Below are 18,225 nucleotides of genomic sequence, written 5' to 3' on the forward strand. Positions count from 1 at the left end.
CCCTTCCCAGGCTTCAAACATCTGCCCCAGCCGTCTGCTTAACCTCCGCTAGAGACTAAAATTATGGGGGATCCCACGCTATTTTTTTTTAAAATAAATCCATTATTTTAACACTAAATGACATTTGAGGAGTTAATAAAGATGCAGTCCCTAAATTATTATTTATTTTTTAATTAATTTTTCCCAAAACTTTTGACGTGGGCTTCGCCATATTTTTGTATGCCAGCCAGGTACAGCATCCAGCTTCTATGAACGCGCCATTTTCCGGGGCGGCTGCGGACTGCAATTTTCAGCGGGGGGCAGAAAGCTTGGGCCTCCCTGCGCTGCAGATTCCATCCCCCAGCTGCCTAGTTGTACCTGGCTGGACACAAAAATAGGGAGAAGCTCCACGTTTTTTTGTTTTTAATTATTTCATGAAATTCATGGAATAATTAAGAAAAAAAGGGCTTCCCTATATTGTTGTGTCCAACCAGGTACAAATAGGCAGCTGGTGGTTGGGGGCAGCCCGTTCCTGCCTGCTGTACCTGGCTGGACCCAAATATAGTGCAAAGCCCCACGTCAATTTTTTTTTAATTATTTCAGGAAATTCATGAAATATTTAAAAAAAAATTATGTGGGGCTTCGCCCTATATTTGTGTCCAGTCAGGTACAGCAGGCAGGAACGGGCTGCCCCCAACCACCAGCTGCCTATTTGTACCTAGCCGGGCACAACAATATAGGGAAGCCCTTTTTTTCTTAATTATTCCATGAATTTCATGAAATAATTAAAAAAAAAAAAATACGTGGGGCTTCGCCCTATTTTTGTGTCCAGCCAGGTACAACAAGGCAGCTGGGGGCTGGAATCCGCAGCGCAGGGAGGCCCAAGCTTTCTGGGCCCCACCCGCTGCAAATTGCAGTCCGCAGCCGCCCCGGAAAATGGCGCGTTCATAGAAGCGCCATCTTCTGGCGCTGTACCCAACTCATCCAGGGCCCTGGTGCGGTGGCTCACTGGGTAATAAAGGGGTTAAGGCCAGCTTGGCATTATCAGCTGGCCCTAAGCCCGAAATTCATGGGGTCACGCCAATATTAGACATGACCACCATGAATTTCTAGTAAAGTATTTAAAAAAAACACAAACACCCAGAAAAAAGTCCTTTAATTGAAATAAAGACACAATTCTTTATTGTTCTAAATTAAACCATACTTACAGTCACGCCCATTCCAGCTGAAGCCAACGATCTCCTGCAATAAAAGTAAAATAATAAAGCAACCTCATCCTTACCTTTCCATGGTTCCCAGGACAGCTTCAGCTCTGCTACATCGAGATGACAGGCTGGACCGCAGCAGAACGCTGCCATCCAGCCTGTCATCCCGCAGACACTGAGAAGCGCAGGCATGCTTGCGCTCCTCAGTGTCTCGCTGTGACGGCATCCAGATGAGCCGAGGTCATGTCCAATGAACTCAGCTCACCTCATGCACGTCACTGACAGCGTGGGAAAATTCTCCTGCACTCAGCGCTTCAGCGTGAGAATTTTCCCACGCTGTCAGTGACGTGCATGAGGTGCGCCGAGTTCATTGGACATGACCTCACCTCATGCACGTCACTGACAGCGTGGGAAAATTCTCACGCTGAAGCGCTGAGTGCAGGAGAATTCTCCCACGCTGTCAGTGACGTACATGAGGTGAGCCGAGTTCATTGTCGGCTCATCTGGATGCCGTCACAGCCAGACACTGAGGAGTGGAAGTATGCCTGCGCTTCTCAGTGTCTGCGGGATGACAGGCTGGATGGCAGCGTTCTGCTGCGGTCCAGCCTGTCATCTCGATGTAGCAGAGCTGGAGCCGTCGTGGGAGCCATGGAAAGGTAAGGATGAGGTTGCTTTATTATTTTTCTTTTATTGCAGGAGATCGTTGGCTTCAGCTGGAATGGGCGTGATGGTAAGTATGGTTTAATTTAGAACAATAAAGAATTGTGTGTTTATTTCAATTAAAGGACTTTTTTCTGGGTGTTTGTGTTTTTTTTAAATACTTTACTAGAAATTCATGGTGGTCATGTCTAATATTGGCGTGACCCCATGAATTTCGGGCTTAGGGCCAGCTGATAATGCCAAGCTGGCCTTAACCCCTTTATTACCCAGTGAGCCACCGCACCAGGGCCCTGGATGAGTTGGGTACAGCGCCAGAAGATGGCGCTTCTATGAACGCGCCATTTTCCGGGGCGGCTGCGGACTGCAATTTGCAGCGGGTGGGGCCCAGAAAGCTTGGGCCTCCCTGCGCTGCAGATTCCAGCCCCCAGCTGCCTAGTTGTACCTGGCTGGACACAAAAATAGGGCGAAGCTCCACGTTTTTTTTTTTTAAATTCATGAAATTCATGGAATAATTAAGAAAAAAAGGGCTTCCCTATATTGTTGTGTCCGGCTAGGTACAAATAGGCAGCTGGTGGTTGGGGGCAGCCCGTTCCTGCCTGCTGTACCTGACTGGACACAAATATAGGGTGAAGCCCCACATCAATTTTTTTTAATTATTTCATGAATTTCCTGAAATGATTTAAAAAAAATTGACGTGGGGCTTCGCACTATATTTGTGTCCAGCCAGGTACAGCAGGCAGGAACGGGCTGCCCCCAACCACCAGCTGCCTATTTGTACCTGGTTGGACACAACAATATAGGGAAGCCCTTTTTTTCTTAATTATTTCATGAATTTCATGAAATAATTAAAAAAAAAAAATACGTGAAGCTTCTCCCCATTTTTGTGTCCAGCCAGGTACAACTAGGCAGCTGGGGGATGGAATCTGCAGCGCAGGGAGGCCCAAGCTTTCTGCCCCCCCCCCCCGCTGAAAATTGCAGTCCGCAGCCACCCCGGAAAATGGCGCGTTCATAGAAGCTGGATGCTGTACCTGGCTGGCATACAAAAATATGGCGAAGCCCACGTCAAAAGTTTTGGGAAAAATTAATTAAAAAATAAATAATAATTTAGGGACTGCATCTTTATTAACTCCTCAAATGTCATTTAGTGTTAAAATAAAGGATTTATTTTAAAAAAAATTGACGTGGGGCTTCGCCCTATATTTGTGTCCAGCCAGGTACAGCAGGCAGGAACAGGCTGCCCCCAACCACCAGCTGCCTATTTGTACCTGGCCGGACACAACAATATAGGGAAGCCCTTTTTTAAAAAAATTATTTCATGAAATAATTAAAAAAAAATTGACGTGGGGCTTCGCACTATATTTGTGTCCAGCCAGGTACAGCAGGCAGGAATGGGCTGCCCCCAACCACCAGCTGCCTATTTGTACCTGGTTGGACACAACAATATAGGGAAGCCCTTTTTTTCTTAATTATTCCATGAATTTCATGAAATAATTTAAAAAAAAAATGCGTGGGGCTTCGCCCTATTTTTGTGCCCAGCCAGATACAACTAGGCAACTGGGGGCTGGAATCCGCAGCGCAGGGAGACCCAAGCTTTCTGGGCCACCCCCGCTGCAAATTGCAGTCCGCAGCCGCCCCAGAAAATGGCGCGTTCATAGAAGCGCCATCTTCTGGCGCTGTACCCAACTCATCCAGGGCCCTGGTGCGGTGGCTCACTGGGTAATAAAGGGGTTAAGGCCAGCTTGGCATTATCAGCTGGCCCTAAGCCCGAAATTCATGGGGTCACGCCAATATTAGACATGACCACCATGAATTTCTAGTAAAGTATTTAAAAAAACACAACACCCAGAAAAAGTCCTTTAATTGAAATAAACACACAATTCTTTATTGTTCTAAATTAAACCATACTTACCATCACGCCCATTCCAGCTGAAGCCAACGATCTCCTGCAATAAAAGTAAAATAATAAAGCAACATCATCCTTACCTTTCCATGGCTCCCACGACAGCTTCAGCTCTGCTACATCGAGATGACAGGCTGGACCGCAGCAGAACGCTGCCATCCATCCTGTCATCCCGCAGACACTGAGAAGCGCAGGTGACGCGCCCCTGGGCCTGTGTCGCGCTGCGTTGCGCACGCGGGAGCTTACCCGGAGCCGGATCTCTTGAGGGTTGTAGTCTCGTGGCGGTGACCCGGTCCGTGCCCAGGGAGTCAAACTGAGCGGCGATGTAACAGCGGTAGATGTAGGACGACTACGCCACCCGTTGAATGCAGCTATGGAGCTGCCGCTGCAGGATAGTCCGCTGAGGCTGGTGGATGGATGGTGCAGCGTAGATGGTATAACCCCCAACGGGAGGGGTATGGCCTCAGGGCAGCAGATGTGGATGATGGGGGTAGCAGGAACCACTCAGAGACGGTGCGGTGTAATTCAGGGTCTTTACTGGTAACAACGATAGACCCTCCCGGAGTACTTGCTAGTGAACGGGGCCTGGTCAGTCCTTGAGCAGATGGGATCTCCCCTGGCCAGGCGGAGTTGTAGGCCTCCCAAACTGACTGTACTCTTCTGGCTACCTTGCTAGAAGCAGATATAAGTAGCCCACGTCCCTGAGTGTACCGTGTGGTGCTCACCCGTATGGCCGGTGACTCGGGGCCTTCTAATGGCTTCCGCTCCACGATGGCGGTGCTGGTCCCACGCGTGTGACCGTGCCTTCGGGTTTCTGGGCCTGAGGACCTGAAATCCCCTGCCGGTCGGCTTCTGCTGCTGGGTAAGAGTTAGTCCCCACAGCCTCGGACGCCGGGTCCGGTAAGAAAGCTTCTCAGTCAGGGCGAGCTCTGCAGCTGCCAGCCCCTGACTCGTAGTAGTATTGCTTCTGCTGTTTCTTGTCTCTACTCTCCTTGACTGCTAACCCTGCTTCAGCCCCGGGTTTATATAGGGGAAGTTCTTCCCCTCCCAAGACTGGGCAGGAGGTGTGGCATGCACAGGATCCCTGACCAAAGGACCTCCCACCTGCTCTCAGACATAACATTACATTACTGTGGAAACCAGACCCCTGGGGTGCCACATTCCCCCCTAGTAAAATTTAGTACTCCGGGACTAAACACATTTTAGAAAAACATAAGATATAACAATAACAATACAATAAGAAACACATAAAGGTGGTCACGGCATGTCCGTAACCGGGTGCAGTCTTTGAAGAAAGCAAGGTGTCCATTTCACCAAAACAGGGAGACGTAACCAGGTAGGGGTCTGTCCTACCCCGAGTCCTTAACAGTCTCTAGTCCATCCTGGGTTACGCTCCAACTATGTACAAGGATTCCCGGTAAATCCACCAAGGATTCCTAAAAATAACTGGAAACACAAAATTATACACAAGCAACAATACACAGATAAACATAAATAAAACAATTTATACACTTCAAATCCTCCAGCGTGCGGGTAACTGGCCTCTAGTGGCCCTAGTGGACCTACGGAGCTGACTGTCTGGCCCTGAACTACAGGGTGTAGGAGCTGTCAAGGGTAAACTGGGCAGCTGTCTACCGGCTCTTTGTCTCACTAGGGGTACGGCAGGCTCACTATAAGCAGAGGGTTGATCCTCCTGTTCTGCTTGTGTGGAGTCTTCTGCCTCCTGGACCGGCTGTTCTTCCAGCTCTACCTGTTGCTCCGTAGGTGCCTGGGATGCTGGTTGGAGGAAGGTGAGTACGGGTACCACAACTGCACTATTGACTTGAGTCCAAGACCGAGGGAAGTCCCCGAGCACAGTACTAACCATATCTTCCCTTTCCTCTACGGGTCGATGGTCTTCTTGTTCCTCTTCAGGGTTCCTCAGTTGTTCGGGACACTTCTTCAGGTGGTCCCGGGATACAATGGCTGTGGTTTCCCCTCCGTCTTTACTGATGGTACAAACCTTCGGGTTCTCTTGGCTTGAGGGCAGTACGGTGTACGGGTCCTTCTCCCACTGGTCGTCCAACTTGTTGAGCCGTCTCTTCCTCTTCAAGACCTGCTCTCCGGGTACCAGGCGAACAGCGGGAGCATACTGGTTGTAAGTTTTCTCTTGTCTTTCCCTAGCCTGACAGAGACTTCGCTCCACGCTCTCCTGTACTCTCCGGTACTGCTGCTGCCTCTCTGTGTCCCAGTCTGTTTCTGGTGAAGTGTCCTCGGGTGTCAGGACTCCCATTTCCAGGTCAACAGGTAACTTACCAGGTCTTGCCCTCATTAGGTAAGCCGGGGTACAGTTGGTGGAACCTACCGGGATGTGGTTGTATAGGTCCACCAGATCGGGCAACTTCTCAGGCCACAGACTGCGTTCTTCCAGGGGCAACGTTTTTAGAAGATCCATTACCACCTGGTTCATTTTCTCACAAAGTCCATTAGTTTGCGGATGGTAGGGTGTCGTCCTTATCTTCCGGCAGCCATACAGATTGCAGAATTCCTGGAAGACCTCCGCTTCAAAGGCAGGTCCCTGGTCCGTCAGCACTTGGTCCGGGTACCCGTGTGGACGGTAAAAGTGGTGCTGGAAGGCTCTAGCTGCTGTTTGAGCCGTTAAGTCCTTGACGGGGACGACAACCAGAAACCGGGAGTAATGATCCACGATGGTTAACGCGTAGACGTAGCCACTTCTGCTTGGGGTCAGTTTTACATGATCCAAGGCTACCAGTTCCAACGGTTGCCGGGTGACGATGGACTGCAGGGGAGTCTTCTGGCTGGCACGGTCCTTCCTTCTCAGGTTGCACGGGCCACAGTCTCTGCACCACTTCTCGATGGTTCCCCTCATGCCTACCCAGTGGAACCGCTCGCGCAGCAGGAACTCCAGCTTCTTCCACCCGAAGTGTCCAGCTCCGTCGTGGTATGCCTCCATCACCATGGCTGCGTCTCTTCGTGGCACCACTACTTGCCAGAGTAATTCATGCGTCCGGGAGTTAACCATTCTGCGGCACAACTTCCCTTTGTAAAGGAACAGTCGACTCTTCTCTGCCCATAGTTGTTTGGCTTCCTCCGGAGCGTCTGGTTCAAGGCGAGCCTCCGGCCGAGTCAGCATCTCCTTCACCAGTCGGACGGCAGGGTCGCTGTCTTGCGTTTCCGCCCAGTTGTAGTGGGGTAAGGGGTTCAACGTAGCAGCCTGCTTACCCCTTACCCGGTGGGAATACTGGATAGTCCCATGACGGTGGAACGCAGGGAGTTCAACTTCTTCCAGTCCCTCCGGATCTTCTCCTCCGTCCGGCAGGTTGGGCATCCTGGACAGGGCGTCCGCGTTGATATTGGAGCGTCCTGCCCGGTATTTGATTGTGAACTCGTAGTTGGACAGACGGGCCATCCACCTCTGCTCCAGGGCCCCGAGTCTTGCCGTGTCCAGGTGTGTCAACGGGTTGTTATCCGTGTACACGGTGAACCGGGAAGAAGCGAGGTAATGCTTAAAGCGCTCGGTGACTGCCCATACTACGGCCAGGAACTCTAGCTTAAATGAGCTGTAATTCTCGGGGTTCCTTTCGGTGGGTCGCAGTTTTCGGCTGGCGTAGGCGATTACTCGTTCCTTCCCCTGCTGGATCTGGGACAGTACGGCTCCTAGCCCGATGTTACTGGCGTCGGTGTAGAGGATAAAGGGCTGGCTATAATCCGGGTACGCCAGGATTTCGTCCCCCGTGAGGGCCATCTTCAGCTGGCGGAAGGACTCTTCTTCCAGCTCCTCCCATTTGAAGGGCGGCTTCTGGTTCTTGGCCTTCCGGGACTGGCCTATCAGGAGGTCCTGCATAGGTGCTGCCTTTTTAGTGAAACCGGGAATAAACCTTCGGTAGTAGCCTACCAACCCGAGGAACTGCCGCACTTCTTTTACGCTGGAGGGGCTTGGCCATTCCTTAATTGCGGTGATCTTATCAGGGTCGGGAGCCACTCCGTCAGCGCTCACCACGTGTCCCAGGTACTGCACCTTTGGTTTCAGGAGGTGACACTTGGAGGGTTTCACCTTTAGGCCGTAACTTGCCAGAGCTTCGAACACTTCCGCCAGGTGTTTCAGGTGGTCCTCATACGTCTTGGAATATACGATGACATCGTCCAGGTACAACAGGACCGTCTCGAAGTTTCTGTGGCCCAGACAACACTCCATTAGTCGTTGGAAGGTTCCCGGTGCGTTGCAGAGTCCGAACGGCATGCAGGTGAACTCGCTAAGTCCCATCGGGGTGGTGAATGCGGTTTTCTCCCGGTCCGCCTCTGCTACAGGAACCTGCCAGTACCCGCTAGTGAGATCCAAGGTAGAGAAGAAGTTAGCAGATCTTAAAGCAGACTCCTCTATCCTTGGTAAGGGGTACGCATCCTTGTGGGTGATACGATTGATTTTCCGGTAATCTACACACATCCTCATGGTGTTGTCTTTCTTTCGGACTAAGACTAGTGGAGCTGCCCAGGGGCTACAGCTATCCCTGATCACCCCAGCCTCCTTCATGTCTCTAAGCATCCCCTTGGCATGTTGGTAGTGGGCAGGGGGTACGGGTCGATACCTCTCTTTTATAGGAGGATGGTCTCCCGTGGGGATGTGGTGTTCTACCCCCTTGACTCGCCCGAAGTCTAACGGGTGTTTACTGAACACTCTCTCGTACTCCTGAACCACCCGATAGACTCCTTGTTTCTGGTGTGCGGGAGTGGAGTCAGTACCCAAATGTAGTTGCTGACACCAGTCCTCCATGTTTTTCTTAGAGCCGTTACCTTCCTCCGGGTGAGATGGAGGCAAGGGTTCCACAGATTGTATAGAATTTTGATTAATGGTATATAATTTGGCTAGCGTGGCATACCGGGGCAGGTACACTTCCCTCTCCCCGATATTTATTATGCGAACGGGCACCCTCCCATGGCGTACATCAACCACCCCCCGTGCTGTCAAAATGGTGGGCCTACTGTCCGAGTAAACTGGTTCTACCATTGCCTGGTAATCTCTACCTCTCAGACCAATAGCTGCCCGGCACCAAATCATCATTTCACTTTTTGGGGGCATGGCAATAGGAAAAGGGTCACACATTCTTACGCTACCAATCTCACCGCCGGAGAGTTCCACCTGTTGCCGTCGCATCAGTGCCCGGATCTCTTTCTGGAGCACCCGCTGCTCGCCGGAGCTGGCGTTCTTGGCAACCTGCTGTAAAAGGAAAATCACCTCTGCAAGACAATTTTCAATTACATTAGTTCCTAGAGTTATTTTTGGGTGACTCTCATGTTTGTCAATATCTACAATGATCAGTCCCTGTGCTGCCAGTTCGACTCTACCGATTTTGATGGTCACCTCTTTAAATCCGATCTGTGGCACGGGCTGGCCATTGCTGGCGATGATACTCAAGTCGTCGTCAGGGTAGCGGGTAATATCCGAGTCATTCCAGTACTGCTTAAAGAGCACGTACGGGATGGTGGTGACCTGTGACCCGGTGTCCAGTAGGGCACTCATGGGAATGCCATCCAGTACCACAGGCAAGACTGGACGTCCTCCCACATATCTGTCGCGCCAGTTCGATGGGCCTGGTGATCTTTTTCCTGGGGGTTGGCCCTCTACCCCAGGTTGTGCCCGTTTAAAGAACAGTACCTTGCCATATGTCCGGGTTGATTGCAGCGGCGGCAGATGGGTAGTCCGTCTTCGCTGTATCGGTCACTGGGTCTTCCTCTGGCCGGTGGGGTCCTCCTTGGTCGACGCCACGGGATGTCCTCCGGTCCGGATGCCAGCTGGATCTTCCCTGGGGTGGAAACCTGTAAAGACTGCACAGTTCGGGTTAGCGCAGCAACGCTCTTAGCTAGCTCTTGGACCTGATGGTGTAGGTCTGGAGCCGGGTCATTGTCCAAAGCCTGCGCATCAGCTCCCACAGGCCCTGCCGACAAGGGCGCCGCCTCCTGGTGGTAAGTAATAGCTGGGAGCCTGTGGGTCACAACGCCACCCGGTGCCGGTTCTCGGAGCACCCGGATGGCTCTGTCCTTGAACTGTGCAAAGCCCAGATGGGGATCCTGTAAGGCCATCGCCCGCAACTGGGTTCGGTGGGCATTACAATATAGTCCCTCTATAAATTGTTCGGTCAACAGCCTGTCCTCGTTTCCCAGTCCATCAGGGTCGGTCTGCTTAATGGCCCTCAGGGCCTCTTGTAGGTTTAGTGCATAGTCCCTTATACTCTCATGCGCTCGCTGCTTGCACCCGTAGAATTTAAGCTTAATCTCGGCTGAGGTGCGGGTATCAAAGGTATCCTTCAGCCGGGTTAGTATCCCTGCGACAGTCTTCCTCCCAGGTGGCCAGGATTTTACTTCCCTTTTGGCTGCCCCGGTTAGTTGGGCCACCAGGATGCTCACTTTTTGCTCTTCTGTGAGGGGGTACACCTGGAAGAGGCTATCCAGCTTTTCTCTAAAGTCATGCAGGGTATGTGACTCCCCTGAGTACTGGGGTAGCCAAGCTGCTCCCGGGATATAGGGCATGGTGAAGGGCATAACTGCAGCAGCGGTGGCGCTGGCGGGGGTTGAGGCAGTGAAGCTCTCCTCCGCATCCGACATCTTCCTCCCCCCTAGTGGACCGTGGCCTACCTTGCGATGATCCTGTTCCGTAGGCCGCGGCTCCGCAGTAGATCGTCAGGGTTGAGGACCTTCCGTCGCGCTCCGGTGACGTCGGCGTCTGCTGGGCTCCTTCCAGGACCTTACGCAACGTCCGGACGTGAGGCGGGGCTTCAGTTCTCGCGCGCTTTCGGAGTCCACGCCCCTCTTCTTCCCGCGCGGCGTCTTCAAGATGGCGTCCAACGGCGGGAAAACTCCACGGATGGCGGGAAGAAGGCAGAAGATGGCGCCGGATGGCGGGAAAACTTCGCGGATGGCGGGAAGAAGACAGAAGATGGTGCTGGATGGCGGGAATCTTCACCACTGGTAAGTTTGAACAGTCTTTTTCAGGCACGCAGTACCCGGTGGTTGCGGGCACGAAATCCTGCCGACTACGCCAAAGTTGACGTGCCCCTGGGCCTGTGTCGCGCTGCGTTGCGCACGCGGGAGCTTACCCGGAGCCGGATCTCTTGAGGGTTGTAGTCTCGTGGCGGTGACCCGGTCCGTGCCCAGGGAGTCATACTGAGCGGCGATGTAACAGCGGTAGATGTAGGACGACTACGCCACCCGTTGAATGCAGCTATGGAGCTGCCGCTGCAGGACAGTCCGCTGAGGCCGGTGGATGGATGGTGCAGCGTAGATGGTATAACCCCCAACGGGAGGGGTATGGCCTCAGGGCAGCAGATGTGGATGATGGGGGTAGCAGGAACCACTCAGAGACGGTGCGGTGTAATTCAGGGTCTTTACTGGTAACAACGATAGACCCTCCCGGAGTACTTGCTAGTGAACGGGGCCTGGTCAGTCCTTGAGCAGATGGGATCTCCCCTGGCCAGGCGGAGTTGTAGGCCTCCCAAACTGACTGTACTCTTCTGGCTACCTTGCTAGAAGCAGATATAAGTAGCCCACGTCCCTGAGTGTACCGTGTGGTGCTCACCCTTATGGCCGGTGACTCGGGGCCTTCTAATGGCTTCCGCTCCACGATGGCGGTGCTGGTCCCACGCGTGTGACCGTGCTTTCGGGTTTCTGGGCCTGAGGACCTGAAATCCCCTGCCAGTCGGCTTCTGCTGCTGGGTAAGAGTTAGTCCCCACAGCCTCGGACGCCGGGTCCGGTAAGAAAGCTTCTCAGTCAGGGCGAGCTCTGCAGCTGCCAGCCCCTGACTCGTAGTAGTATTGCTTCTGCTGTTTCTTGTCTCTACTCTCCTTGACTGCTAACCCTGCTTCAGCCCCGGGTTTATATAGGGGAAGTTCTTCCCCTCCCAAGACTGGGCAGGAGGTGTGGCATGCACAGGATCCCTGACCAAAGGACCTCCCACCTGCTCTCAGACATAACATTACATTACTGTGGAAACCAGACCCCTGGGGTGCCACACAGGCATACTTCCACTCCTCAGTGTCTGGCTGTGACGGCATCCAGATGAGCCGAGGTCATGTCCAATGAACTCAGCTCACCTAATGTACGTCACTGACAGCGTGGGAAAATTCTCCTGCACTCAGCACTTCAGCGTGAGAATTTTCCCACGCTGTCAGTGACGTGCATGAGGTGAGCTGAGTTCATTGGACATGACCTCACCTCATGCACGTCACTGACAGCGTGGGAGAATTCTCACGCTGAAGCGCTGAGTGCAGGAGAATTTTCCCACGCTGTCAGTGACGTGCATGAGGTGAGCTGAGTTCATTGGACATGAACTCGGCTCATCTGGATGACGTCACAGAGAGACACTGAGGAGCGCAAGCATGCCTGCGCTTCTCAGTGTCTGCGGGATGACAGGCTGGATGGCAGTGTTCTGCTGCGGTCCAGCCTGTCATCTCGATGTAGCAGAGCTGAAGCTGTCGTGGGAACCATGGAAAGGTAAGGATGAGGTTGCTTTATTATTTTACTTTTATTGCAGGAGATCGTTGGCTTCAGCTGGAATGGGCGTGATGGTAAGTATGGTTTAATTTAGAACAATAAAGAATTGTGTCTTTATTTCAATTAAAGGACTTTATTCTGGGTGTTTGTGTTTTCTTTTAACTTTGACTATGGGGTTAGTAATGGGGGTGTCTTATAGACGCCTCTCCATTACTAACCTGGGCTTGATGTCAGCTGGCATTATAAGCTGACATCAACCCCAACCCTATTACCCCCTGCCACCGCACCAGGGCAGCGTGGAAGAGCGAGGCTAAGTGCCAGAATTGGCGCATCCTATGGATGCGCCATTTCTGGGGCGGCTGACGGCTGGTGTTTCTAGCCTGGGAGGGGGCCAATATTCATGGCTCCCTTCCTGGGCTATTAATATCAGCCCCCAGCTGTCTGCCTAGCCTTTGCTAGCTATTAAATTAGGGGGGACCCCACGTCATTTTTTTGGGGGGGTTCCCCCATTTTAATAGCTAGTAAAGGCTAGGTATTCAGCTGGGGGCTGATATTAGTAGCCTGGGAAGCTCCGTGGGTATTACCCCCTTCCCAGGCTTCAAACATTTGCCCCAGCTGTCTGCTTAACCTCCGCTAGAGCCTAAAATTAAGGGGAACCCCACGCCAATTTTTTTTTAAATAAATCCTTTATTTTAACACTAAATGACAAGTACAGTAAGCAACACTGTCACTGTACTTCATATATATCTGACTGACATGTTTCTATCTATCTAATCTATGTATGATTCTCTATTCCTTCTATTCTAAATTGTCGGGTACAGATGCTGAATTGCCGGCCGGCTTTTTTAAAGAGACGGTGCATGAAAATACTATTATTTTTTTAAATAAATCCTTTACACTAAATGACAAGTACAGTAAGCAACACTGTCACTGTACTTCATATATATGTGACTGACATGTTTCTATCTATCTAATCTATGTGTGAAGCTCTATTCTGTCTGTTATAAATTGTCGGGTACCGCTGCTGAATTGCCGGCCGGCTTTTTTAAAGAGACGGTGCACGAAAACACTAATATTTTTTTTAATAAATCCATTACACTAAATGACAAGTACAGTAAGCAACACTGTCACTGTACTTCATATATATGTGACTGACATGTTTCTATCTATCTAATCTATGTGTGAAGCTCTATTCTTTCTGTTGTAAATTGTCGGGTACCGGTGTATGCCACTGATGAATTGCCGGCTTTTCATGTCATTCTACATTATTCTTAGTTGTTTTACTTCATGTAGAATTAACCTACAAGGAAAGAAAGGGTTTATTTTCATTCCGATATTTGTGTCCCATTGACTTGAATTGGTTTCCGGTATCGGAATCGGCGATATCCGATACTTTTTGGGTATCGGCCCGATCCAATCCGATACGATATTTCCTGATATCGGAAGGTATCGCTCAACACTACTCAGCATGCGTTAGTTGTCAATTCATGTTCAGTATGCGCTCTCTGCTCTATATTTCTTCGAATGCTCAGTAACAGTGCACTCCCTCGCTGGCTCTAATAAGAAGTGACGAGCACAATGTCAGTGTGTATTGAAAAGGAGAGAATGCGGCACGCAGGGATAACAGAGACCAGACAAGCCCCCAAAACAAACATCACAGAATACATCGCAAATTCTGTTTCAAGGGCTGGCCTGGTCTCTGCTCTTCTGTGTTCTCTCCTTTTCAGTGTGCACTGACAGTGTGTTCTTTTGCAGAGTCTTCACTTCTCATTAGAGTGGGCGACGTAGTGCACTGTCACTGTTCATTGAAAAAGAATATAGAGCAGGGAGCGCATACTGAGTATGTGTAGGAATTGACAACCAACCCATGCTCAGTAGAGCAGGGTACGGTTAATATTTACATTGGCACAAATGAATAATTAGATGTATAAATTATTATAGGACCATATTGTGTTTTTGTTAATAACCCTTTAATGTAATTTCTAACTACTATTCCAAAAAATATTTCCTCTCTCTTTCAATTTTAGGCACATCTATTGTATTTGACATGAGCCTGACATACATCCTTGTGGCTTTAGCTGCTGTTGTCCTTAATAATGCTACAGTGGAACTTCTTACTACACATATGAGAATCACTGCTGGTGAGTTACTGAAAGATCCACCTGCTCTCAACAAATAATATTTACATATTGAGCACAGTTTCCAGTATTGTATCTTATAATATCGGAGTCCATTTGGAAATTTGCCATATATTACCACCTGTAGCACGTTATTAAATCACTATATTTTTTGCATAGTTCTGCAAAATCAGATATCATAAATGAATGGCATATGAGAGGTAATGGATAAACTGTTTATTCTTTTAGGCATGACTCATTTAACAGATTGCTTTCTTTACCCCCACCAAGGAAACAAATAATAATCGTTCTCAGCTGTCAATGACTTATTAAGTACAAGTTGTTTGTTTTTCTCTGTCACAAAAAAGAGGAAAATATTTATCAGGATACTGGACAAAGGTGTCCATCTGCATTGGTAAAAGTACCAGCGTTCAAGAAAATGATTCATTCAACCCATAATCTGATTTCACACCACCACAGTAGGCAGGGCCGGTTTTATACAAAGTGGGGCCCTGGGCAAAAGTTTAAAGTGGGGCCAAAAATGCTAACATATTGCACCATCACAAAGAAATATTTTGGTTGCATTTACATGCGCTGGGTTCAGACTGTTAAATGAGCTCGACCGACAATAATATAGTGGTTCGGCGATTGTTTCCCAGCCTCTTTACACAGGCTAACAAAGAATGATGGGCACAGAACAATCACTAGTAGATCAATCTGTCACCTTCAGTATCATGTTATCAGCAGCAAATCTGCAGTTTACACTAAACAATGTGCTGCTGAGAACAATTAAGGCCCCGTCACACTAAGCGACGCTGCAACGATCCCGACAACGATACGACCTGTCAGGGATCGTTGCTGCGTCACTATGTGGTCGCTGGTGAGCTGTCAAACAGGCAGGCTCACCAACGATCAGGGGAGCAGCGACATCGTGGAAAGAATCTTTCCACAATGTCCTGCTCCTGGTTACCAGCCTGCTACTGAAGCAGGAGCAGGCTGGTAACCATGGTAAACATCGGGTTACTAGGGGCACACGCGCACCTAGTAACCCGTTGTTTACCATGGTTACCACTCTGCTACAGTGAGCGGGAGGTTACCGCTCACTTTAGCAGGCTGGTAACCATGATAAACATTGGGTTACTAGGGGCACACGCGCACCTAGTAACCCGATGTTTACCATGGTTACCACTCTGCTACAGTGAGCGGGAGGTTACCGCTCACTTTAGCAGGCTCGTAACCATGATAAACAGCGGGTTACTAAGTGCGCGTGTGCCCCTAGTAACCCGATGTTTATCATGGTTACCAGCCTGATCGCTGCTCCCGCTGGTCACACACAGCGATGTGTGCTGACCAGCGGGAGGGCAACGACCAAAAAATGTTCCAAGACACTTTGCAGCGATCAGCGACCTCACAGCAGGGGCCTGATCGCTGCAAAGTGTCACACATAGCGACATCGCTGGTGAGGTCGCTGTTGCGTCACCTAAACCGTGATCTCGCTATGTGAGACGGGGGCTTTATTCATGGTCTGGTATAAACAATCTAATCACCCAATGAATGAGCAGCATTTTGCTAGTTCATTGGGCGATGTTTATACCTATGAACTCTCGTCTGCTCTGCCTGGGTTTATAATACGAATGCTACACACACAGTATGTGACGCAAACATTGTATGTTACACACACACACATATGTATATACAGGTGCTTCTCACAAAATTAGAATATCATCAAAACGTTAATTTATTTCAGTTCTTCAATACAAAAAGTGAAACTCATATTATATAGAGTCATTACAAACAGTGATCTATTTCAAGTGTTTATTTCTGTTAATGTTGATGATTATGGCTTACAGCCAATTAAATAACAAAAGTCATTATCTCAGTAAATTAGAATAATTAACAAAAAAACATCTGCAAAGGCTTCCTACGCGTTTAAAAAGGTCCCTTAGTCTGTTTCCATAGGCTCCACAATCATGGGGAACACTGCTGACTTGATATATGTTCGGAAGGCAGTATTGACACACTCCACAAGGAGGGTAAGCCACAAAAGGTCATTGCTAAAGAAGCTGGCTGTTCACAGAGTGCTGTATATAAGCATATTAATGGAAAGTTGAGTGGAAGGAAAAAGTGTGGTAGAAAAAGGTGCACAAGCAACTGGGATAACCGCAGCCTTGAAAGTATTGTTAAGAAAAGGCCATTCAAAAATTTGGGAGAGATTCACAAGGAGTGGACTGCTGCTGGAGTCATTGCTTCAAGAGCAACCACACACAGACTTATCCAGGACATGGGCTACAAGTGTCACATTCATTGTGTCAAGCCACTCATGACCAATAGACAACGCCAGAAGCGTCTTACCTGGGCCAAGGAGAAAAAGACCTGGACTGTTGCTCAGTGGTCCAAGGTGTTGTTTTCAGATGAAAGTAAATTTTGCATTTCATTTGGAAATCAAGGTCCCAGAGTCTGGAGGAAGAGTGGAGAGGCCACAATCCAAGCTGCTTGAGGTCTAGTGTGAAGTTTCCACAATCAGTGATGGTTTGGGGAGCCATGTCATCTGCTGGTGTAGGTCCACTGAGTTTTATCAAGTCCAAAGCCAGCACAGCCATCTACCAGATAATTATAGAGCACTTCATGCTTCCCTCTGCCTACAAGCTTTTTGCAGATGGAAATTTCATTCTCCATCAGGACTTGGCACCTGTCCACACTGCCAAAAGTACCAATACCTGGTTTAAAAACAACAGTATCACTGTGCTTGATTGGCCAGCAAACTCGCCTGACCCTAACCCAATAGAGAATCTATGGGGTATTATCAAGAGGAAGATGAGAGACACCAGACCCAACAATGCAGGCAAGCTGAAGGCTGCTATCAAACCAACTTGGGCTTCCATAATACCTCAGCAGTGCCACAGGCTGATCACCTCCATGCCATGCCACATTGATGCAGTAATTGATGCAAAAAGAGCCCCAACCAAGTATTGAGTGCATTTACTGAACATACATTTCCGAAGGCCAACATTTCGAATTTTAAAATCATTTTTCAAGTTGTTGTTATAAAGTATATAAACAGCAGCCAACATGTCAAATAACAAAAAAACACAGGTTAGAATCCCGGATAACCGGGCCTTACCCTGACAGCCTACTCACAGCATATATAAAACCAAACAGAGACTAGGAGTATAAATGGCTTACAAAAGAAGATTGTTTATTAATAGATAAATATACAGTACAGAATTAATTTTAAATATCATAAATGTAGGAGAAGGGGAAAAAAAGTGCAAAGTGCCTAAACCAAGGTCCGCAAAAGTTCACTGCATCCCATCCCAAATGCTGAGGAAGTTGCGGCCATCAGAATTTCAAGCCACACTCACCACTGCAGTAGTGGCCCAAATGGATGTGGGAAAACTCCCCTTGCCAAGTAGGAAACAGTATGTACTCACCGCAAAGTGAATGGGAACGCAGGGAAGGGGGGAGCCTCAGGGTAGCAGGCACACCTTGACGCACGTTTTTCTGTCAAGAGAAAGCTGTCCTGTGACAGCGAAACGTGCGTCGAGGTGCGCCTAGCATCCATATGACATCTGTATGAAATTAGTTTTTTTTCTCTGCAACTATTATTCTACAATCATTTACAGGACCATTTACAGTGTTCTATGCTACAGAATGAGAGTGTATTCATAAAAATCGGATGGCATATGGATGGTCTGTATGCCGTCTGTTTTTTTCTCTTGCACCCATTGACTTGCATTGGCGATTCTCGTCCGATATACGTGGCAATAAGCAGCATGCTGCGATTTTTATCTCAGTCCAGTTTCAGCTGAGAAAAAAATTGCAGATGAGATGTAACCCACTGAATAACATTGGTGCGAGTGCAATCCGATTTTTTATCGG

General features: G+C 49.3%; 1 protein-coding gene across 3 annotated transcripts in view; it reads left to right on the forward strand.

The window, feature by feature from the left end:
• The window catches only part of SLC29A4 (solute carrier family 29 member 4), a 524,342-nt gene that overhangs the window by 258,557 nt on the left and 247,560 nt on the right, over positions 1 to 18,225 (forward strand). For all 3 annotated transcript variants that reach the window (XM_073647822.1, XM_073647824.1, XM_073647823.1), the window contains one exon: positions 14,257 to 14,370. In XM_073647822.1, coding sequence (XP_073503923.1) covers positions 14,257 to 14,370 — 114 coding nt within the window. The remainder of the gene's footprint in view (positions 1 to 14,256; positions 14,371 to 18,225) is intronic.

The sequence above is a fragment of the Phyllobates terribilis genome, unplaced genomic scaffold, assembly GCF_046119375.1.
Source record: "Phyllobates terribilis strain yellow unplaced genomic scaffold, ASM4611937v1 Scaffold_9__5_contigs__length_417890890, whole genome shotgun sequence".
NCBI lineage: Eukaryota > Metazoa > Chordata > Amphibia > Anura > Dendrobatidae > Phyllobates > Phyllobates terribilis.